Below are 24832 nucleotides of genomic sequence, written 5' to 3'. Positions count from 1 at the left end.
AATAAAGATTGATTGATTCTCTGCAAAACAGCTTTCTCATTACTACTGAATTTTTCATAGGAATGTAGGAAGCTGCCTTATCCTGAGTCAGACTGTTGGTCCACATAGCTCAGTTTTGTCTACACTGACTGGCAGTAGTTAGGAACATAGGAAGCTGCCATATACCGAGTCAGACCATTGGTCTATCTAGCTCAGTATTGTCTTCACAGACTGGCAGCAGCTTCTCCAAGGTTACAGGCAGGAATTTCTTTCAGCTCTATCTTGGACGAGCCAGGGAGGGAACTTGAAACCTTCTGCACTTCCTTCTGCACTTGAAACCTTCTGCACTTCACTTCAGAGGATGAGCCACTAGTGTGGGAATATCTTACAGTGCTTACACATCAAGTCTCCCATCCATATGCAACCAGGGCGGACCTTGCTTAGCTAAGGGAACAAGTCACGCTTGCTACCAAAAGACCAGCTCTCCTCTTGGTTGGACCATGCTCAGAAAAAGGTCCATTCGTGCTCGCTACCACAAGACCAGCTCTCCACACCATGTTTCTTGAAATGTGGAGCTGGAGGAACCGGCGTTATTCTAGAGATGCATGCACAAGATTACATGTTCAGACCACAGAAACCCCACATTTTCAGTGAGCACAGGGGGAAAGGGGATTATCCCAACTTGCCATACCCCTGCTGACCATGCCTCTGACTGCTGTGCATTCAGCACTGGGTCTGGGTGTGAAAGAGGCACTGCATATCAGGATCCTTAGTCGGCCGTGGTTTCCCAGTCATGTAGAGGAGCTCTACATGCACACAGCTTTATGTGTGTGGAGCTCCTTTCACACTAATGCTGAATGTGCAACTGCTGAGAAGGCATGGCCAGCCAAATCGACCCTGCTCATGCATTCCTTGAGCCTTGGTGGTGGTGGGAGGTCATGTGCACACCCCATTGGTCACATATTAAGTCGGGGTTAAAAGTTAGGCCCAACAAGGCTTGGCCGTTGCCCTATGTGAACTGCCTTAGTTAGTTAGTGCCTTAGCACATAACCCAGAATCCTTTGCAGAGTGCTGGGGTACATAACCCAGAATCCTTTGCAGAGTGCTGGGGTTCATATCCCAGAATCCTTTGCAGAGTGCTGGGGTTCATATCCCAGAATCCTTTGCAGAGTGCTGGGGTTCCAGGACAGGCACACCCTGAAGGAACTTCAGACACACATTTTTAGGGAGGATCTTGTCTTTTCTTGTTTAAATACTGAGCAATTTTAAGATTAGAATCTGTAGTCTAATCTCTCTCTCCACCCTTTCAAAGATGTTAGAGAACCTGAGTTTCCATGGTTAACTCTTCTTGCTTCAGGGCAAATCTTGTCTTGAGGTCTTAAATGACTGAGGTAAATTCCATCACATTCTACTTTAATCTAAGAGTGCACTTTTTAGCAGCATCACCAACTCTGCAGATGTATGAATAAATAATTAAACTGTTTCCTCATTACCTGTTCTTTCTCTTATGACAGTCTTTGGAGACTGGATGGGCCAGAGGATGATAGAAGAAGCAAATGCATTGTACTTTATTGTACTTGCTTCTGTAATTCCTGGATGGAACTTCCCTACATTTTGTTGAAAATAATCACAATCTCACTTCCTGGTAGACTGTGCAAAATGATGCCTCTTTAACTGAACCATTGTAGAACATGTACCTGTGAGGCTCTGGGGTCTTGAACCAGGGACTCCGGCAGCAGAAGCTAGGTGCTTTATGCTCGATGCCAGGGTTTCTTAACCTTGGGCCCCCAGATGTTGTTGGACTACAATTCCCAGAATCCCCAGACATGGCCTTTGTGACTGGGGATTCTGGGAGTTGTAGTCCAACAACATCTGGGGGCCCAAGGTTAAGAAACCTTGCTGTATGCCACTGCAGTAGCTTGCCAGAAAAGTGGTAACTGTCAGCATTCTCTCTAACAGAGAATTCCACCTGTTGTTGACTACAGTTCCCAGCATCCCCAGCTGCAATGCCCTTTGGCTGGGAATCATGGGAGTTGTCGTCAACAACATATGGGATTCCCCGTTAGAGGGAACACTGGTAACTGCAGGCCTGTTTTGCTTCATTGCCACCATTGTGGATGGTCAGAAGATGGTATTGAAGTTCAGCAGGCATTAGGTTACAAATATGGCCAATAGGATTTCCCCATGTTCTATAAAACTATTGAAACTAATTGGACTCCTCATTCTGAGCAGCATCATTCAGGCACAGAGTAAGCTGCTTTCAGGCCTCCCAACCCTGATTGCCTGCCTGCGTTGTGGTTTCAACTACAGTTTGACTCTGCAGAGTGGAGCTGGTCTTGTGGTAGCAAGCATGAATTGTCCCTTTTGCCAAGCAGGGCCTGCCCTGGTTGCACATGAATGGGAGACTATATGTGTGAGAGCGCTGTGAGATATTCCCCTTAGAGGATGGGGGTGCTATGGGAAGAGTACCTGCATGCTTGCATGCAGAAGGTTCCATGTTCCCTCCCTGGCAGCATCTCCAAGATCGGGCTGAGACACATTCCTGCCTATAACCTTGGATAAGCCGCTGCCAGTCTAGGTAGACAATACTGAGCTAGATGGACTTGGTATAAGGCAGCTTCCTATGTTCCTATGACTTCAGAATTCGAGTTAATACCTTTAACCTCTCATTACGGGGAGTCCCCTCTATATATTCACTCTGGGAATCGTCCTGAGGACAGGATCCCCCCCCCCACCCATGTTCCTCCTATGGCACAGCTGGTGTTGTTGATGATTATTCTGGAGTGCCATTGGAAATTGGGACTGTGTTGAGCTCTGTGTATTGGGATTTAGACTGGCTTGCACCAAGTAGTCCCTCTAATTTTTTTTCATCTGTGTGCGGAATGAGTTTTGTTCGGGGGGGCAGTATCAAGGCACTGTGTGCGCATGTGCATTCAGAGTGGGGCCCTCCCGATTCGACCTGAGTGGGATTTAAAGTTAACGTGCACACGCCTTAGAGGGAACAGTGGCCGGCACTCCTTTCTGCTTCTGCTGGACTCTGGCTGGGAAGGTTTGAGGACAAATTCCTCCCCCAGGCAGTACAGTTTGCTTCTTCCAACTAGGACTGTAAAAACACTCATCTTCACAGCTACAAGGTTGGTGACTCGACTGGCATAGAACCAATCCATATGTGGGGAAAGATGACTAACTGGCCTGTTTTACGCAATCGGGATCCGGAGTGGTTATGCCAAGGTTGTTGTCTCTGTGTTTACATGAGCAATGCATTCCAGTCGGGTTCAGCTGAACCCTCTCGTTGACCCGCTTGGATCAATAGCAAGCCACGTTTGCTTTCACTGTGGAAAACAGAGAATGTGGATCTCTGCATGTCATGGTATGACCAGCAATGAGAGCCTTGCTGTTGCTCACACAATCCTATTGTGGGATGGAGGAGTGAGTCAAAAGGCTGATTTGCCACTGGTGTTCGTTCTGTGGATGTACTTGAGCTTCTGATTCATGCCTTGAACTTGTAAACAGAGCAGGCACCAATGTGAGTTATACCAGCATAATGGCTCAAAACAGACCCTTTATGCCACTATGGAAAGGTCCATTGTTTAGTGGGGGGGGGGCAGGAGCCCCACTGCATTGCTTGGTCCTGCCCCCCTCCTGACAGCAGCGCCAGAGTCCCAACCACAAGGGGTGAAAAACAGAGCAGAGGATGGATTTTATTTTTTTAATGGAGGTATATCTCGTTCTTCCTTTTGAGGAGCTAAGAGTGGTATACTTGGTTGTATTCATCCTCATAACAATTTTGTGAGGTAGGTTAGACAGAGAGCTAAGTGACTGGCCCAGAGTCACCCAGTGAGTTTCATGGCTAAACAGGGATTTGAACTGTGTTCTCTCCCTGGTCCTAGGTCAACCACTGGAAAGGAGCATCAGGTATAGCACTTACATTTATATACCGCTCTATAGCTGGAAGCTCTCTAAGCAGTTTACAATGATTTAGCATATTGCCCCCCAACATTCTGGGTACTCATTTTACCGACCTCGGAAGGATGGAAGGCTGAGTCAACCTTGAGCCCCTGGTCAGGATCGAACTTGTAACCTTCTGGTTACAGGGCGGCAGTTTTACCACTTGCCACCAGGGGCTCTTAGTATGTTCCAGAGATGACCTGTTCCGTTCCTATGCACCTCACTTTTTTGATCTCTGGCCTTCCCTTTGCTTGTGGAAAGAGTGTGTCAGCATTGCACCAGTATTTACAGTAGGTATTCCATGTGCCGATAAATGGACAAGGTTTTAAATACAACCTGATTCACTCCAGCTGATGTGGGACTACAAATCCCATCACCCCCCAGCCACAATAAATTACCATTTGCAGTGACGGGATTTGTAGTCCCCAAACAGCTGGAAATCCTCCGGTTGGCCACTCCTGCTTTAAGTGACTGTGTGTTTTCTCTCTCTCCATTTTTTGGGAAACCATGTGTGCTGGTAGTGGTGTGGCTGTTCCCCAAATCTAATGAGGTGTCTGGGCCGCCTTTTAAAAACATCTGGGGAGCCGCAAATGGGAGGCGGAAGAGAAAGTTGTGCTGCAGAATCAACCAACGCAAGGAAGGAGAAAGGGGGTCATGTCAAGTAGAAGAAACTGAGATAAGGCTTATACCAACAGATAATGAAAAGCATTAAAAGAGGAGGTGGTGGCTGTCTGCTTAGCATCAGTTGTTTGGCTGGGGGAAGCAAAAAAACTCTGTGTGTGTGTGTGTGTGTGTGTGTGTGTGTGTGTGTGTGTGTGTGTGTGTGTGGTGAAATTGGAAATTTGCCTAAAGCAATGGCTCTTTGGGGAATGAAGAGGAACCAATGAGGACCTCCATCCTGCTTTAGTTTAGTCTATAGGTATGACCTCTGAAAGACTCCCTGGGAAATTCAACGGAGGGACCAAGATACTCATAAAAGCGTGATTTTAGCCCTGGCTCTAGCCATCTTGTTTGTTCTTCCTTTGTCCCTCTCTCTTTCCTAAATTGGATCCTTCTCCAGGAAATAACAGCCAGCTTTCCAGCCTGTGGCAGCATCTGTTCAGTGCTGTTTCAGATCTGTGATTTGACAAATGTAAACAGAGACCTGCTATTTGTCCGATTTGCAATGAATGCTGTACTATCCAATAAAAAAACAACGTGGGTAGCTGGGCAGGCAGAAGCTGAGGGTTGTCCTCTGAAGGTCGTCCTTTGAGTCCCTCTCCTCGTCCTCACACCAGAGGGCTCTTTCCAGTCACTGCTTGGAAGTGGAGCTCTGGCCCTTACGCTGGGGGGCAGATAACGACACCGTTCTGTGTATTCTGCTTATCGGCCATTGCACCATGCAAAGTCAGAGTGTGATGTGTAGCTCACAATGTAGCATTCTAAGAAATCCCTGCTTTAAAAAAAAGTAGTAGTAGTTGCTAAGCCTTACAGGAGCATACAAGTTGCTTTGCTAGGTGAGACTGAGGTCTGGCATTTCAGTTTCGTTGCCTTAGCAGCCAGGTGATTCCCTCCAGAAGCTCACAAGCAGGACATGAAGAGAGGTGCCTTCTTCAGCTTATCTCCAAAAAGCCACTATATAGCCTCTGAACACATATTTATCCATCTATCTAATTTTATGCTGTTAAGTTATAGATTAAAATACATGACACAATAAAAACAATAGAATAAAACAATTATTAAAACAAGTTTTAAAAATTATTAAAATTATCGTGCATGGCATGGAGAAAGTAGATGGAGAGAAGATTGATATTGTGTGTCTGTCTGTCTCTCCCCCACCACAACACTAGAACCAGGGGTCATACAGTGAAATTGACTGGCAGAAGAATTAAAGTAAAGTGTGCCATCAAGTCGATTTCCACTCCTGCCGCCCACAGAGCCCTGTGGTTTTCTTTTGGTAGAATACAGGAGAGGTTTACCATTGCCATCTCCCATGCAGTAGAGATGATGCCTTTCAGCATCTTCCTGTATCGCAGCTGCCCGATATCGTACCAGTGGGGATTCAGACTGGCAACCTTCTGCTTGTTAGTCAAGCATTTCCCCACTGCACCATTAGGTGGCTGCATGGCAGGAGAATTAAGGTGGACAAAATTAGGGTGAAGTGTGCTCTTCTGGCCACTACGTGTGCTCGATGGCCATTTGTGTGGTCAGCAGCACCATGTAAATGGCCACAACGCATGCACAGAGACCAGAAGAGTGCTATTTTGGAATCCAAAATGGTGCTCAGAGCAGGTTAACGGAATGGGGTTGGAATGGTCAGCACATTTTGCGGTCCATTCCGAACTCAAAATGGAACACAAAGTGTGTTTCATGCACACCCATAGCCAGTATCATGTGGCATGGGGAGTCAACTGGATGGTTCATTGGCAAGGCCAAACCATCATCTGGTATTCCATGAATGAGAGGCATCTTGGGCTCATGTGTTCTGCTCCCCCTTTTGTGAAACAATTTGCTACCTAAATAGAAATGATTTGTAAACTATCATTTTAAGTTTTCTCCAACCAACAAGCTGTGGTTTTTGCTTATCCTGGAAACCAGGATATAACCATGGTTTCCAGTCCTGGTTTCCAGAACAGATGCAACCCTCCCACATGCCCCAGAGTCACTGCAGGGGTCTCTGAGAGGGAGGGCAGGAGGAAGCTGCAACACCGAGTTTCTGGCACACCTGCTTCCCCATCTGCAAATGGGAATGCCCTCTAAAGGGTGGCGGTACCCATTTACAGATAGGGATGTGGGTGGGAGAAGACAGAGGTTTGTGGTTACCTTCCCTCCTTCTAGCATCTAGATGGGTCTTGAGCAGTCAGCCATGAGCCTCAGACCAGAGTCCAACTTGCCTTGACCCAACATTGCCTTGGTCACCTGTCCTGAAAATGGAACCAGTTTCCAAAGAGTAACATCAGCTTGACTTCCCACCCCCTCCCTTCATTCCATTTGAGTGGATTGGAAGTCCTGTATGTCTTTTTAACATGTTCGTACAGGTGGACCTCATCACATGCAGTCCCAACAACCACGGTTTTGCATATCCGTGGTCGGGCAATTGAGACCTGACCTCGGCATACGCAGGTATAGAAAGGGTTAAGAACTGTGTATCCGCGGTTCCTAGGTGGCCGGAAATAATCTCAGAGGTCATTTCCAGGCACCATTTTGATGAAAGGAGCAATTTTAAAATATTATTTTTCTTCCTCTGTGTGTGTGTGTGTGTGTGTGTGTGTGTGTGTGTGTGTGTGTGTGTGTGCGTGTGCGGGGGGGGGGGATTGGCCAAAATGGTGGTTTGGGAGGCACTACTGCCTAGCTGGAGACCTGGAGAGCATGATACATTCCTCTTTTGGTCCTATTTCTACTTTTTTTTTTTTAAAGGCCATTTTTTCCTTTACCTCCAGGAACATAACTCCCCAATTCCCATTGCCTCAATGCCTCGTTATCCACGGTTTCGCTCTCCACAGTTTCAGCCAAGAACGGAACCCCCATGGATAATGAGGTCCACCTGTACTGCTGTTCAGGACACAATAAAAATAGAGCTGATAATAATTCCCCACCTTTTGCGGGGAGTTTATTATTTATGGAGAGGCACTTGCTAGATGCACTATTCAGCACATGCTGGCGTTGAGCCAATCTGCTCTTTCTTTGGCAGCAGTGAATACATTGCAGATCAGGGACACAGCTGTTATTTCTTAGCGCTGTTAAAATACTAGGAACCTTGAATGGAAATTTTTGTGTGGGAACATTATTTACATGAAACATAGTAATGTTAAGGTTCTAGTTTTAAAGTTAATGTGGCTGCTGTAGATACAGTTTCTGGAAATGAAGGCGGAGGCCTCATTGGATGCTATTTAGTTCAAATGGAAAACTTTTGGTTTGAATGGAAGATAACTTTTTATGCCAGTTATTGATATATGCAATTATTCAGGGGAGGAGAGGTTGTTGCAACTGCCAGAGAAGGCTTATGGAGTGGAAATTTTGTGGCGAGGGGTCCTTAATATAACTTGTGTGTGTTGGGTGGGGGCTGTGCATTGCAAGTCAATACAAAATAGCAACTACCTAAATACATGGAGGCAGAATTTAGCAACTAACTCTCCAAACCAGGGATGGAAGTTTCCAGGATCAATCTGTAAATAGCTGCAGTTTTGTGTTTCATCCAATTACAGGAAATGGGTTTGTTCAGATCAGTTACTTCACAAGCTAGGGCAGTGATCTTCCTTATTTTTCAACAGGGGTGGGGGCACTTTGGCAAAAACCAAAACCAAACCCCCTTCAATGTGAGAGTCATTTCCCACTGTGCTGACCTCTGCATAGGTAAAGTGTGCCGTCGAGTCAGCATTGACTCCTGGCGCTCACAGAGCCCTGTGGTTGTCTTTGGTAGAATACAGGAGGGGTTTACCATTGCCATCTCCTGTGCAGTATGAGATTATGCTTTTCAGCATCTTCCTATATCGCTGCTGCCCGATATAGGTGTTTCCCATAGTCTGGGAAACATACCAGCAGGGATTTGAACTGGCAACCTCTGGCTTGCTAGTCAAGTCATTTCCCCATTAGGTGGTGTGCCATTAGGTGGCTAGTACTGTAATTTTCTCAGTGCAGGGAGGGCCCCTTAAGAGAGAGGGATCCCTCTCTTCAGAACTCTAGGAGGAAAGCACTGGGGAGGGCTACACTTCCTAGCATGCCATGCATGCCTTCCAAGATGGTGCTGGGATTCAAGAGGGCTCCGTTTCCCTTAAAGAGCCCCTCCCTGCAGCACTAGGCAAAGCACAATCCTGCACGGTGAGAATGATGGTGATCTCCGCATGGTGCCAGGGAGACTGGGTCGAGTATCCAGCTTTAGCTGAAGCTTCGCACAGGCTCAATAAACCTTTAGTCAAGGAGCCGCACTTAGGGTTGATGGGGCTGCCACTGGTTCCTGACCCTCACAGTGAAGAACACTGAACTAGGACATCAAAGCATGGCTTCACCTAGGGCTGTGCCGCATTTTGTCAGAGATAAATCCTAGACACAACCATCCCAAAGGTGGGGGGGGGCGCAAATGTTACAACTCTACCTTTTTTGACTGGGATTGAAAAGAGTGCTCAGCTATGGAACTGGCAGCTGTTTTGCACATTTCCCCATGGAGCATTCTTTGCACAGGAGGGCATTGGGAGCATTTCACTTCAACAAGCACAGTCAAATATGCGAAATAAATATGATAGTAATACAAGTGCAGGTGAGTAATGAAAGAAATCTGTTTTAAATGTTTACTTGGTTTAACAACCATTTATAAAATGGCCGTTGTTGAAATAGTAGTAGTAGTAGCAGCAGAAGTAGTAAATACAATTGGATTTGCAATGTCCAAGAGCTGGTCTTGTGGTAGCAAGCATGAATTGTCCCCTTTGCTAAGCAGGGTCTACCCTCGTTAGCATTTGAATGGGAGATGTGTGAGCACTGTAAGATATTCCCCTCAGGGGATAGGGCTGCTCTGGGAAGAGCATCTGCATACTTGTATGCAGAAGGCTCCAAGTTCCCTCCCTGGCAGCATCCCCAAGATAGGGCTGAGAGAGATGCCTGCCTGCAACTTTTGAGAATCCGCTGCCAGTCTGTGTAGACAATACTGAACTAGGTGGACCAATGGTCTGACTTGGTAGCAAGCAGCTTCCTGTGCCCTGTGCCCTGTCTGTCCAGTATGAAACACTGCCTTCTGCCGTGCACTTATTAAGGTAATCTAGTGAGGTCTGCCTGCAGTTGCTAGTGGCAACTTGGAACCAGACCTTCTCTGTAGTAGCCCTGGAACTTTAGAATGCTCCCCCTTCTGCTAAAGTAGGCTGCAGTTTTAACTTGAAGCATTCTGGGATACTGATTTGAATCAAGAAATTGATCTGCGGCCCCATCTTAGGTTTTATTTTATTTTATGTATGTATGTATGTATGTATGTATTTATTTGAAATACGTATACCCCGCCCCTCCAGTACACTACTGCTCAGGGCAGCTCACAACAATAAAATAGATACAATATAGTATAAAAGCAATAAAATTATAAAAGCAAGAAAATTAAGCAAATTAGATGAACAAGTTAAAAGTCAGGTTAAAAACCACAATCGGTATTAAATTGCAGATTAACCATTTTTAAGGCATTAAAAAGCCTCTTTTGAAATGTAAAAAGATTTTGACTTGTGAAGCATTACACAACTTGCTACTACAGTTATTACTGGATTTGCAGGCTCTCATCAGTTTGATTTTGTGGCTTAATCAATTTTTAGTTTATTAGCTGGTAGGGCTATAAGACGCACACTCTTCCTTCTGAAGCTGTTTTGGTTCTGCTGTGTTGGTAATGGGGTATAAGAGATGAAAATATTAAGGATGTCCTTTCCCTCTCTAACAATGGGTGGTAGCTTTTGTTTATTAAATTGCCTTGTTATCTTAAATTTCCTTCATTTTTTCCAAAAGGCCTATATCAAGGTTTTGTTAATATGCAAATTCTACTTAAGTATAATCAGAGGCAAGGCAGAGGATTAATGAACTGAAAGTTCTATAATTGATCAACACTCTGAATAATTATTAGATTATTCTCTCCGTAGTTATTTCTTGTGATAATGCAGTACTCCATTAGGAAAAGAGCTGAAAAGGGCAGCTTTTTCTAGCTCATGTAGGCTTTACCTACCCATTTTTTAATTATGTGTTGCTGCTCCTGAAAACCAGCGGATTTCGACAATAAACACAACTTCAAGGACAACCTCACCCCAGGAGAAGGTGAAGAGCTGGAAAGCGCAGCTCTGAGCAGGAAGGCACTGCCTCTGACCACAAGTGGCAGGCTCACTGAGTGCTTCCTGGATTTTTAAAAAAGGGTCCTATTACCCATTTGGGGAGCATTAAGTGCACATTTAGATATGCAAAGGTAGCATGACATTGCTGCTGCACCGGACATTTGGCCAGGATATTCGACTGAAAGGAACTTGGTACAGGAATGCTTTCTCTGAGTGCCTGCAGAAATGTCTGAAGTTGAACAAACTGGGACCCATCTTTCATGTTGCAGGTCCTCCTTGTGAGGAGCCACTGGAGACCTTTCTCTGTGGAGCCGTAATGTACAGGAGCTTCTCAGCACCTGAGAAATCCTAGCTGAGTGAACTGTGCTAACGTAGATGCTGTTTGGGTTCCCTGTCTGTATGCATGTTTGTGCATTGGCCGGGCAAAAATGCCATCGCGACATGGAAGGCAACCCCGGGGTGAGATCTGAGGTGGCTGTGGCTACCTAGCTTCACAATCGCCGCTGCTCACCCGCCACCTACCTTGCTTTCCTTGGCTGGGCCGTGACCCGGTCTAATGACATCGCCAGGCCTGCCCAAGCATGCTGGCCCGTCCCAGCAAGAACAGGCATCAGCGTGGTGACATCATTCAACTGTGTCGTTACCCAGCAAAAGGAGGCAGGCCAGTGGTGGCGGATGGGAGGCCGGATGGCCAGTGGAGGTTGTGAAGTCAGATGGACCCCATGCCCATTGGATGGGCAGGGATGGTAAGGCGTGGCAGGCGGCCCCTCAGGCATCAGCGGTCAGTGTACTGCCACACCGCTTGCTTTCTCTCTAGTTTTGTGCCTGCCTGGTTCAGCTGTAATGCCACATCATGGTTTGGAGTAATGAGAACGAACCATTGAGGAACTTCAGACTCATGTAGTCCTCAAAGCAAGAATGGGGGGAGTTCTCATGTTGAGGAGAGGGAGGGCCTTGTTTCATCACCACAGTAACACCACCACCACCACCCCGTTTCTCCTTTGAAGCAAATAATTAGCAATTCTGGTGAAATGGCAAACTCGAATTTGCCTTGATATGTGAGAAGGGCTCTTTCTCCATCGCTGCTGCCACCACTGTGAACAGCAGTTGAGGCTTTGGCCTGTTTCTTCTTCTGTACCCTAACTGCTGACTCCCTTGTGTGAACCAAGATGCAGAAAAATTCAAGTGAGTGGCAGAGGGCTATGCCAAAGCCTCTGCTGGTCTTTACACCAGGAGAGAGAGTTTGGAGCCCTTTGCCCTGTGTCTTGGCCCAAACAGGAGAATAGCTGAACTGCCTGCTTTAAGGGAAGTTTCTGGGATCAGGGGCTGTGGAGGGGGGCCAGGTGGGAAAGGACTCTTTTCCTTGGGGGCAAAATGCTCTTTAATTCCCACCAGCACTCTGCCATATGAACAACAAAAGCATTGGCAAGGTTTTTCTTCAGCCTCTTAAATGCTGCCTGTGCTTATTATTAACTGTGCATCAGTTGCCTGTGCTTATTATTAAGAGCTGCTATGGCTCTCTAGAAGATGCCCTTTCTGTCTCTCCCAGGGATGGTCATCCAAACTCATTACATCCATAAAGGTTTCATGAGGAATCAATGAAGTGACTGCAAAAGTGAGGGCTGGAAATATGAATCTATTATCAACAAAAACATGTGGCTCCTTTTTTATTGGTCTAAGATCCCAAGGAGCACCTTCTTATCTTATAAATCCCTGGGATGGGTGAATATTTTATTTACAGAACAATGCTGCAAGGTCAAATGTCTCCTGCCTGCTTTGTATATATCAGCCAGGTTGAATAGAGGGTAAACTTCATTAGTAGCTGGCTTGGTTTAATATTAAACAGTCACTGGTTGTTGGTGCTCATTCACAAGGGAAATGCTATTGAGATTTTGCATCTATTATCCAATGTTCTCCTGAACCTGTGTTCCTGGTCACAGTTCAGTGGGAGAAGGCATATTTTGCAGGCAGGAGTTACCAAGTTAAATCCTTGACTATCTCCAATTAAAAGATGGTAGCAGGGCTGAAATTTTTTTTGCCTGAGATGTGGAGTAGAGTACCGAGTAGAGTCCTGTTGCGACATGTACCAATGGTCTGAAACAGTATTGAGAAGCATCACATGTCTCAACCTTGCTGAAGAGGTTGTGTTTGAAAGTCACTTTGTCCTCTTAAAAAAAAAAATGGCATCAAGTCTCAAAGCAGTATTTCTGCACAGCAGTAAAGCTTTCCATACTTTCAAAAAAAAGTGGGGGGAGGATATGGTACCCGTATAAGGCATCCCGGGAGAACTCTGTGTCTCAGTGCTGATGCACTGAGAAGCCTCGTGCTGCTGAGTTCCTCACACTTGCGGTGACACCCTGAATTTCCCTTTTCCAAAATTTCAGTGGCAACTCTAATCAGATCATGATCCACCCCAGTGGCGTTTCTTCCTCTTAAATGGTGAGCTTCATCCGCTCTCAGAAATACTAGCCACCTTCCATGTGGTGTTGCACTGCACTGCTCAGTATGTGGCTCAATTGCCTGGTAACATCGTGCCTACTTTCAGCAGCTGGCCCTTGCCTTGTCCACGCAGTGTGGTGATTAGGGATGTGCACGAACCTGTTCGGTGTTCCATTCAAGGGATGCTGAATAGGTTCGAAACCTGCATGGTTGAACGCAGGGGTGGGGGTGGCTTTAAGGCACGGGGAGGATGCTCTTACCTCCCCCGCCGCATTTCCCCCTCTGGTGCGGCTTTTTAAAAATGCTGGTTCGGGGAGGCTGTATATTCTCTTGCTGCCCTGGTCAGTGTAAAACTGGAAGTGGTGGGCGCCTGCCGTGTGTGTGTGTGCGCATGCGCGCCATGCATGGCTTACCACTTCTGTTTTTACGCTGACCGGGGCGGCAAGAGGATATACAGCTACCCCCCCTCCATGCCTTAAAAGCACTCTCCCCGCACCTTCAAGCCACCACCCCCAGTCTCCTGGGTTTGCACGGAACTGGTTACGTGCACACCCCTAGTGGTGAGTTCTTGGGAAAACCACAGTCAAATAAGGATGGTGCAGCCTCAATTCTCGCCTCTCTCCAAAAGCAGAATCTGAGATTGAACCAAAGAGTGTGCCTCCTAATGCCTTAGAGAGTTTGGTTCTATGCTAAATAGAATTGCCAGTTTATGGACAGATTTTGCTGCCTGTTATTTCAAAGCTATTGGTTCTCCTTAGTGCAGTGTCTGCAATAAGCTCTTAGCTTCATTCAGTAACATTTCAAATGCAGTCATGTGTAAAGCTGCCAAATGCGTTTTGACTGGCATCGTCTTCAGCAGCCGTAATAAAAGCTTACCAAATCCAAAATTGAATGTTACATCTTCTGGCGATGCTTGGAACAAAATGCATCAAAAAGCTCTTAAACCTCAGCATCGGTCTTCAGAGATGAGCGATCTAAACTCTCTGTCTTTGCTGGAATTAAGAGGCTAGGGAGAGGAGGTGCACCTGCAGAAGGTCTTGGGTTCAAGTCCCAGTACCTCAAGTTAAAAGGATTTCGGGTCACAGGTGATGAGAAGGACCTCTCTCTGCCTGAGACCCTGGAGAACAGCTGCCCGTGATAATAGATACCGGTAATACTGAACTAGATGGACCAATAGTCTGACTCAGTAGCTAGTGTGCATGCTCAGCTCATGAAGTGAGACTACCTACTGGTTCCCTCCTCAATATCTGCACATCCCATGGAATTTTGGGAAGGTGGCTACTATACACATCCAGCTTTGCTTATGTGCTGTTGTGTACACACAGCATGGAGAAACTCTGAGATTTCATGATAGCATGCTTTGCACATGCAGCTGTGCATCACCCTTTCTGATGTTTTATGGAATGTGTGGGTGATGCCTAGTATGGACATTGGCATGGCCCTCGCTTCGCCTCCATGCATTTGAGTATGAGATGCAGAAGGGTTCGTTGGAACAGGGATAGCATAAGGCAAATTCACACATTTGCAGGAGTTCCTACACCTTGCATAAAGCCATTTTCTCTGCTCATGATTGGAGGCTGACCCTGCTGGTCTCTCTCTCTCCTCAATTATACCCTTTCAATTTCCCACAAGTACTCAAAACTGGTGGAAATGTAGGGAAATCTTTAAAACAAACAAACATGTATGCCACCTTTTCTCTGTAGCGGGCATTCAAGAAGGCTAATGGAATATCCATAAAACACAGAACAGTAGATAAAATCAGAGGGTACTATATGTTTTTTAAAAATCACGAAACGGAGACAAAACCCGGTAAAATGCAGCAAATCAATTTCCCCATCAAAAGTCTGGCAGGATGGACTTTGCCTAGTACCTAAAAGAGGATAACCAAGGCACCAAGTGGACTTCATTCTGAGAGGGGCACAGCCACAGAAAAGGGCCTCTCTCTAGTTGTCCATCCACCTAGTTCCTGCAAGAGCAACAGGAAGCAAAAGGATTGGGAAGTTGGCATGGAGTTGGAAAATGGCAGGGAGAAGGAAGGAGATCAACATCAACACAGGTGGAATTTGAGAGGCTGGTATGTGGCATGGTTGGTGTGCTACTGGAAGAGGGGATTGGGGTGCATGGAGATGTTGGCCCAAAGAGCACTCCATTGAGGGCAGCATCTCGCCACACTGACTTGGGTGCAAGGGACACTTGGGCTGGGGCTGGCAGGCACTCCTTCTAATGCCCTCGTCCCAAGCCACTGAAAGCTGTTGTGGTCAAAACCAGCACTTTGAATTCTGGTCAGAAGCAAACTGGAAGCCAGTAAAACTCCTTGAACACTTCTAAAGGTGCTCATTGACTTTTTTTATTTTCCAGAATGGGGAGTGTGAAGAATTGAGATAACAAAAAATAAATAAATTAAAAAATTGCAGATTAGCATGACACGAAAATGTGTGAATCTAGGCGCAGGAAGAGAGTCTTTTGACTTGAGTTGGCTCTGCAAGATTCTAACTGCTAATTAGCAGAAGGCTGTTCAGCCTGCCCATTAAGAAACAAAAGACCTGCTGTAAAGGTGCTAATTATGTGCACTGGAAGGAACACTTTAAGCTTAAATATGTTGACTTTGGTCATTAAAATGTGATCATAGCCTAAATGAAATGCTTACACATCGGCACAAAGCATGTTGCTCTTCAAAAACGTTGCTTTGTCCAAAACAAAGTGAGTGGGTGGGAGTCCCAGTTCAGCAGAATTTGGGGGATGTGGGCCACAGCAGGGCTGGCCTGACCTAGGAGACTCCTTAGAGCATCAGTTCTTGAGTGAGGCATAAACTGTGCCAGAATATAGCAGTGCCAGTTCTCTCCCTCTTGTATTGCACCCCTGAAGTACTGCACAGTGGTGTAAATGTAATATGTAACACTGCACCAGGGTTCCCTCTAAGGCGTGCGCATGTGTGCACGCTCACAAGTTTTTTTATTTCTGCTCAAGTTAATTTTACATCCCACTCAGGTTGAATCAGAAAGGCCCCACTTTGAATGCAGGTGAGCACAGATTGCCTTGATACTGTCGCCCATAAAAAAAACTCATTGTGCACACAGATGAGAAAATTTAGAGAGAGCATTGCACTGCACCCTGCTCCTTAAAGGGCCTGCACATCCTGCACCCTAAAATACAGCCATCTTTGCACATGGCAATAAACAGCCTCATAAGCTGCACTCCCTCTCCTGAACATGCATTGCCTGCCTGAGCATTCATTTCCAAAAAGCAATCACTTCAGACTGGGTTTTCAAGTCAGCAGCAGCACCATCACATTTCTCAAGTGTTGGAGCTTTGCCCCCATAATAGACTGGGAACTCTCTCCCATTGTATCCTCAAACCCAGGGGGCGTAACTATAATAGGGCAAGGGGAGACAGTTGTCTGGGAGCCCACTGCTTTGGGGGGCCCCCAGAGGCAAGTCACATGACTGACTCCCCCAGCCGCGCACCCGCCCGGGCTTCCTTCAGTTGTATCCATCCTCCGAAACTGATGTGAGTGTTAAGACCTGGAGCTACCAGAACAGCATATCTTTCTCTAGTACCATTAAATGACTTACATCGTCCACACAATTTACAAAACCTTTAAAAAAATAATTTAGGATGATGATCGTGTGTGTGTGTGTGTGTGTGTGTGTGTGTGTGTGTGTGTGTGTGTGTGTAAAAATAAATTTTACTATGCTTTTTGTTACCACTATTCAGCCTCATTTAAGATTTCTTTACTTCATCAACTGAGCTTCAGTGAGGCGGGGGGCATTTTAAAAACTTGTCTCTGGGCTCGCTCCAACCTTGTTATGTCCCTGCTCAAACCAGTGCAGGCTAGTCATATTGATTGACTGATTGATTGATTTCTATACCGCCCTTCCAAAAATGGCTCAAGGTGATTTATACGGAGAAATAATAAATAAATAAGATGAATTCCTGTCCCGAAAGGGCTCACAATCTAAAAGAAAGACATAAGATAGTCAGGATGTGGTCAACCATGTGGGCTGGGTGGGGGGCACCAAAGTCCAACTTTGTCGAAGGCCCCAACCACCCTTGGGCCAGCCCTGGGCCACAGTTGTTTCCTGCTCTGGCAGCAGTCGTAGCTGGGACTCTTCTACAACTTCATGCCCTCCAGCAGTTCACAGGGTTATGCTTGTAATGCGCCAGAGATCACTTCATGCCTCCTTCCGCAGTGCACATTGTCATAGGCTCATCATTACCTGTTGTATTCATTTGCTATGCAGTCGTCTGCCCATCACTGGTTTCAGCTTCAGGTTAGTGATTGTGCTTTTGCTAAAGAAGTGCTTGCAAATTGTAATTGTTCTACTGTATTACTAACTGTCTTCAAATATAGCCGGAGGTCTGTCACCCAGAAAGAGAGGGCTTGTTCTCTCTTGCTCCTGAGGGTAGGACTGGAACTAATGGCTTGAAATTACAAGGAAGCAGATTCAGACTAAATGTTAGAAGAAAATCCCCAACTGCGAGAGCTGTTTGACAGTGGAAAAATCTGCCTCAAGGATTCTCCTTCTCTAGAGGTTTTCAAAAGCAGACTGGTCAGGGATGCTATATCAGATTCCTGCTCTGAGCATAGTGTTGGCTTAGACCTCAAAGATTGTTTCCAGTGTTTAAAATTCTATTTGATATGATATTCACAGTTCAAAATAGATTCTAGTGGCTGCAGCATGCATGCATTTCATCTTGATGTGCTTGCATTTGCCTAGAGATAATGTATCCACCCACCCACTCTTATATAGGTATTTGTTGAAAAAGCTGGCCATCTTAAAACTTTTTTTAAAAATTTCTTCACAGAGGGAGTGATTATCAGAATGAATGGACACATTTCAAACACCCCTCCCGGCGTATATGGAAGTTACTCTTCTCAAGTAAAGTAAGTACTGTATCTCTATTTTCTTTTTCCAAAAAAAGCAAATGCAAAAAGGATAGAGCTCTCTTCTCATTCTGAGCTTTTCATTTTTTGCCAGGAAGCGATTGCCATCCTAAATGCAGAATCAACTCGGATGCCCCAAGATGCAAGAGCAAGCCTGATTCACTTGTGCAGAGATGGCCAACCTGAAATTCTCCAGCTGTTCTTGGACTGCAATTCCCATCATCCTCAGCTAAAATTAAATTGCAGCTGGGGATGATGGGAGTTGATTCCAACAACAGCCGGAAGAACCTCAAGTGGTCCATCGCTGCTTCATTAGTGCTTTGTGACTCTGCATTAAGTGCTGGAGCCCTTAGCAACTGCTGGGTACTCAAACACCAAGTACAACTCGGGTTGTAAGCCAATACACAGAGCTGGGAAGTCAATTTGTAAATGTAACCATTCCAACCAGTTAATAACGAAACAGCCAGACAACTTCCCTGCCACTTTTTCATATTCCTGGTGAGCTGCTTTCTGTGGACCACCTAACTTCTTGGGCTGCTGTTGGCTATGTTTATGATTAACGTTAATCGTAAAGTTAAGCTGCATAGTCTGTGAACTGCAACAGACTAACTTGATGAACCAGTGGCTTTTTGGTTCTATGTATTGGGTTGCAAGCAGAGTCCTCTTTCTCAACAGTTGTCAAGGGCTCCAGGGCTTGACAAGGAACCTCATGGCTTGAGGCTGGGACCCAGCTTCATGAACTACAATGGAGTGAGTGAGAGTGAGAGTGAGAGAGAGAGAGATGAGTGGGCAGTTCAGAGGTGCCACTCAAGCCCAGAAGGGAATAGAAGTGTGCACCATCGCCTTTTGCAATTGGTTGGTAGTATAAAGCCTCTGGATTGGTCAGGCCTGGTAATCTGTTGCCCTAAGCAAATGCCTAGGTCTGCCTAGTTTATGGTTCAGCCCTGCCTCCAATACAGAGGCCAAATGCTGGAACCCAAATGCTAGAAGCTGAACCAGAGCCTGGAGCACAACAGGTACTTGCCTGGTCAACAGAGCAGACCTAGGCAGTTGCTTAGGGCAACAGATTATGAGGGGCACAGTTGCAGGCACTGGCACTGGCACCACCTGCAGCGAACAGCCACCACCTCCCAGCTCCCCCCTCCCCCTGCAGTGAATAGCGGTGATGGCCAGGGCAGGGGTGGCGGCGAGGAAGCAGATTCTACCCTTAACAATTAATAAAATGTCCCACTGCTGCCGCGCTTTCCTCTTTGCACTGCTGCCCCATCCACATGCACAGCAGATGCACATGCACAGCAGGCATTTGAGGGGCCAGTCTCATAAAATACTATGTCAGACTGAACCCTCAAGTGGCCACAGTGCATGCGCGCCAACCAGCTGAGTTGTGGTGGGGAGGGCGTGCAGCGGGGTGGACTCTGCATGAAGCTGGGCAGCGGTGTGGAGTGGCAGCAGCAGGACCTCTTACACCATTTTGACAAACGTGCTTCCTCACTGCCTCCCTGCCCCAGCCAGCGCCATCTGCCAAGTATGTCTGGTGATCCCTCCTCCACATTCAATTAAAATTATATTTTGTGTGGTACAGAATATAATTTTAACAGAAAGTTTTTTGGTGTGGGTGGGGGGCACTAAAGTCATACTCTGTCTAGGATGCAAAAAACCCTAGAGTCGGCTCTGATTGGAGGACACACGCTCCAAATCTGGATGCAGATACGGTTGCCCATGACCCCAGCCTAACCGTGATGAAGGTCACGCTTCAGGCTCTCAAATGTATCTGATCTCTGTTGGGATCAGAAAACAATTTTCCTTTTGGCCACTGCTGTTCCATTGGTTTATGTGCAACTGGATGGGTAACAGCTGATATGTTATAGACCGTCAATTGCCAGAGGCAACCTTCTACCCTAGGAAAGCTACTAATGGGATTTTCTTTCCTCATTTACTAGGGGAGAGCTCATGATTTGTGGGCAGGTTTATAAATAGTTCTTGGGCTATTTATTCAAGCTAAGGCCATGCATAATTTATTTGTATTTTGCAGAATGAAAGTTGCTTGACTCTTAAGACAGGGCAATCTGATGACGTTTCTGTTTTTCAGAGAATTAGTGTATTGTATGTGATACGCACATGAAAACCAGAATTCATCTTTTAATTTTGTGTCATTAATTAGGAATCCTAATGTATATGCAGAGCAATAAACCTCTATTCAGGTTGCCCCTGATTGAATATTTATATAATAAATGAGATTTCTCAGATATGTTAAATTGCTATAACTTCAGAATAGTGCATGTAGTGTGTGATTGTCAATTGTTTTCAACACATGTGCGCGCACACACACACACACACACAACCTGTAATATTCTGATATGATATAAAATGACACATGCACATATTTGTGTGTGAGAGAGAGTGGGTGTGGGGCATATTTTGTCTCCTTCCCAAGAATAAGAAATTTGAGAGATCATACAACTTGGGTTTCATAAGAGTGTTGGAAACTGGAGTTTTAGTAATGTTTGCTTTTCTAAAACAAATGTGCACATAGAGCATAAGTGGCATCTAGTAGTGTGCTCCTGTCAGCAGCAGCCCCCCTGTCCCCCACTGGATCCTCAGAAAGAGACACCCCACAAGTTGCTTCTCTCTGTGTCTCTCTCTTTTTCTGTTTCTCTCAGTTCCCACCTTTCTATTTGGAAGGGGCATGAAATGTATTGTGTTCCCTAAGCTCTGATGGCTCTCCATACTCCCAACATTCTGGAAAGATCAATTTCCTTCCAATTAATTTCATCAAGGGACATCTGCTGACCATTTGTTGGAGCACACCTGGGTTCAGACTGTGAGGAGAGCCTGTTGAATTAGAGGGGAAGAAAGATCAAGCTCTGGCCAAGACCCCCTAGCCCTAAAGACCCCACGAACCCACAGCCAACAAAGTTCCGATAGCCCCTCTGTTGGTGGAACTCCGGATGTCCAGATTCCAGTGAGATCCTGGTCCTCTCTCTTGCCCCAGAAACCCAGGAGTGGAGGCAATGATGGGCCAGAGCTGAACATCGACACCGGATATTGCCTGGCTGACTGAGGCCTACATCATAGTGGGCTCACTTCTGAGGAGAAGGAAGCCAGCTCAAATGGCTTCCTCAGATGGGAGCTATTCTAAGCTCCAGAAGGAAGGAGCTCCTGTATTAGCCCTTCAGTCAGAGCTTGTCCTTTGTTGGTGCAACAGCACCATGTTGAGCTCATGCTAGTTTCAGCTCCAGTCTTTGTCTTACTGCCCTGCTACGCTACCTAACCCAAGTTCCTTCACCCTGCTGATCCCAGGCACACATACCATTAAGGAGCATTAACATTCTTTTGTCAGATTGTAGCCTCTGATCCAGCATCACTTTCAGACCAATCCACAGTAATAGCCGTATTCACTGTAATCAGATAGCAAACCTGTGACGATATACAATATAGGAAGGTGTTCAGAAATAGAAACAGTGCCAGCTTAGTCAGTATTAATGGACAAGCTACATTCAAGCTGCTTAAACCCACACACAGCTTTTGCTTGACTTTTGCTTAAATAAGCAACATCAGAACTATTTATAAACATACATTGATTTCTGCAAACCGTAGGCTCTCCTCTATTAAATGGGAGGGAAGTGAAATCCTATTAGTAGCTTTCCAAGTCCAGAAAGTTGACTCTGGTAATTGGCAGTGTAGAATGTATGGGTATGAATTCCCCAAGCTCCAAAAACCATATAAAGGATTCCATAGCTTCCCAGTATTGGGCGGTGGCGGGGAAGTATTAATATGGAAGGCCTGAGACAGGCATTGTAAATCCTGTTTCCACATAAAGGCCTAGATATAAAGAAAACTGCTTCTGTGTGCCCATTGGGAATATGTGTTTCTTGAATAGCAGCCCCCTTGCCAACATAACAAACCACTTTTTGAAATGATGGGAACTTCCAAAAGCACCAGCAAGTGATGTGACATGGGGGGCTTGATGTTCAAAGGCTGGGGGTTCCCCACCTTGGATGTTGTTGATCTACAGCTCCCATTGTGCCGAGTCACAGTGGCCAAAGGATGATGGGAGTTGTATTCCAACAACATCTGAGGATACAAAGAGAGAGTCAAAAATTCCACTTGATAGGCCCAAGAAGACCCCTTGGGTGCACCTCAAATACCTGTTGATATCCTGGCCATTTCTAGACCCCATTCTCATTTTCCATGGAACAGTCCCTGTTAACTCACCTAGTTTTTCTTTTCCATCATCACTAACCACTTGGGAGCTGTGAATATCCTGGGTTTCTCTATGAACATAGTTCAGGTGGTTAAAGATGCATTTGCCTTTTTGAGTCTGAACTGAAGCAGAAGGGATGGAATTTTAGGATTTATTCTGGATGTCCTAGCATGGAATTTGTGTAGCGTATTAAAGCTCTTCAAATAAAACCTAATATTAAACCCCTATACAAAACAATTCATTTTTACTGGCCTGTGGTTCAGGTCAGATGCAAGGAGAAAGCTGACTGAAACAAATGACACTAGTGGCCTTATTATAATAAATCATGTAATTGTATGTATATATTCAGTGTCTGCTCTGAATCTAGGCCCCGCAAGGTGGCTAATGAAATAGCCCCAGGGCATGGTTTGAAGCCAAATGCTATGGCAACTTTGCTGAAGCTATACTGGGCTGGTTCTGATCAGTGTCCTTTGTAGAAATCTATGTATGCTGACTTGAATGGAAGAAAGGTCTGATCTAGATGTAATAAATAAAATTCAGCAAAATACATCAACTGAACTTTAAAGATTTGCTTTTCTATATTTGCTTATCTTTCTTCTGCATAATTCTGGGTTAGCTGGTTGGGAGGTAGGAAGAGGTAGATTTGTGCAGGGTATTAAACCTCTTCCCATTGGCCCCTGGAAATGTCATTCATTGATCCCTCTGAGAGTTCACTAGACTTCCTTGCCCTTTCTCTTGTAAGCACAATGAGGACTAGAAGCATTTTGTTTTTAAATGAAAGCTTACATTCTCAAGGTACTGAATTCTCTGCCCTGGGGAAACATAATCTTTGAGTGCACATTCGCTTTATATGCTGATTGGCTTTGCCAGTTACATCTACAAATAAGCAATACACCTTCTCTTGCAGTGGATATGGGTCACCGACATTTTCTCAAGGCGACAGGGACCAGAGTTCGAAAACAAGCGCAAAGGCTTTGTACGGTAAGGCTCATCAGCTGATGCTTGGCTTGCATTTAATGTTGCTTTATAGGAACCTCCAGACATACCATGGAAAGCACACACAGGATTTTACATATATACAGCTGTGCACACAATTGGGACTCCAGATTACACAGGAGACCTGATTGTCTACATCAGTGTTTCTCAAACTTTTTGGAGTCAAGGACCGCTAAATTCTTTGTGCAGAGTTTCAAGGACCGCTACATTCTTCATGTGCAGTTTCCTGGACCAGCAGTTAGTAAAGGGGTTTCAAGTCTGTCTATCTATCTATCTGTCTATCTATCAGACTTCTATACTGCCCAAAACTTGCATCTCTGGGCAGTTTAGAATGAAAATAATATAAGCATTAAAATAATTAAATTTGGAATCTTTTGCAAACATGGAATATTAGGGGTTCTTAACCTTGGGTCCCTCAGTTAAACTCCCATAACCCCCAACAACAATGGCATTTGGCCATTATGGCTGGGGATTATGGGAGTAGAAGTCCAGCAACGTCTGGGTACCCAAGGTTGAGAACCCCTGAATCTAAAAGCCTGGGTGAACAAATTTGTCTCCAGTATGTCTGGAGTGGAGGTGCTTGTGATTACTCAATGGAGAGGGGATGTTGGGCCATTAGAAAAATTCAAAAGCTACATGGGGCCAATGAAAACAACATACAAGCAAGCCCCACTGATGTAAGAGGGAAACAACGTTCCCTCTCAAGGCGCATCGACCACAACAGGCAGCTGGGTTTCAATCAACCAACCTTTGGCTGCAAACAATGAGCATGCAAGAACCAGCAGCCCTTCAAGTGGCGCCCACTGCCATACTTTTTCCTCCATGCCCCCGCATCGCATACAATTTGAAGCTGTAAAGATAGGGAGTAAGATAGCTGTAGGAAGATCTCAGCAGCACGTGGAGGCAAGGCACAAGAAGGGTCCCATGCCTCCGTGATACTCTTCCTCTTCCGTGCCATGTGCAAAATTGAGGAAGTGAGTGCCTTGATTTCAGTTGGGGGGGGCGTTGACTCCCAGTCAGGGACCGGCACTCAACCCTTCGGGGACCAGCAGTGGTCCAGGGACCGGTGGTTGAGAAACACTGGTCTACATGATCAAGATGAGCCCAAACATGTGTTGATTTATTTATTCTTTCTTTATGAAATGTCTAATCTGCTTTTCCACCAGCCATACTGTTGTAGTCTAACAGTGCATTTTACGCTGTACACGCCAAGGTTGGGGACACTATCTGGACACCACTGGGGACACCACTGGACACTATTGTGCTTCCCCCTCTGCATATTGAGCTAATGTGATTTAGAAGGTGAGAATAGGGCTAAAGGTGTCTTTATTGAGAGGAATTCCTTTTGTGTATGTGTGATCCCGCAAGAGTGCATCACCCAATGTGTGTCAAATTTGTATTCCCTGACCCATCCTTCCATCAGCTCTTCTGAGTACAAGAGTGTCATGGGGAGGGAGAATTGGACAGCATGCTGGGCATGGGGCTTCAGTTCGCTGACCCTTCAAATGTCTGTGGGTCTTGGGAAGTTGGCCCAGTATTGTCATAGGTCATGTTGGGGTTGAAGTAAATGTTCTGTCAACCTACTGCCATATGAACTTTCTGCATATGCATTTC

The 24832-nt window shown here is 45.7% G+C and overlaps 1 protein-coding gene across 4 annotated transcripts in view; it reads left to right on the top strand.

Moving 5' to 3' along the window:
• Positions 1-24832, top strand: part of EPS8 (epidermal growth factor receptor pathway substrate 8) — a 203459-nt gene that overhangs the window by 95407 nt on the left and 83220 nt on the right. For all 4 annotated transcript variants that reach the window (XM_053257487.1, XM_053257482.1, XM_053257486.1 and 1 more), the window contains exons 2-3: positions 17940-18018; positions 23130-23203. In XM_053257487.1, the coding sequence (XP_053113462.1) occupies positions 17957-18018; positions 23130-23203 (136 nt within the window). In that variant the 5' untranslated portion in view covers positions 17940-17956. The remainder of the gene's footprint in view (positions 1-17939; positions 18019-23129; positions 23204-24832) is intronic.

This window comes from Hemicordylus capensis, chromosome 5 (assembly GCF_027244095.1).
Source record: "Hemicordylus capensis ecotype Gifberg chromosome 5, rHemCap1.1.pri, whole genome shotgun sequence".
NCBI classification, from domain to species: domain Eukaryota; kingdom Metazoa; phylum Chordata; class Lepidosauria; order Squamata; family Cordylidae; genus Hemicordylus; species Hemicordylus capensis.
Note: the sequence above shows the minus strand (reverse complement) of the source record. Positions and strands in the feature narration are given on the sequence as shown.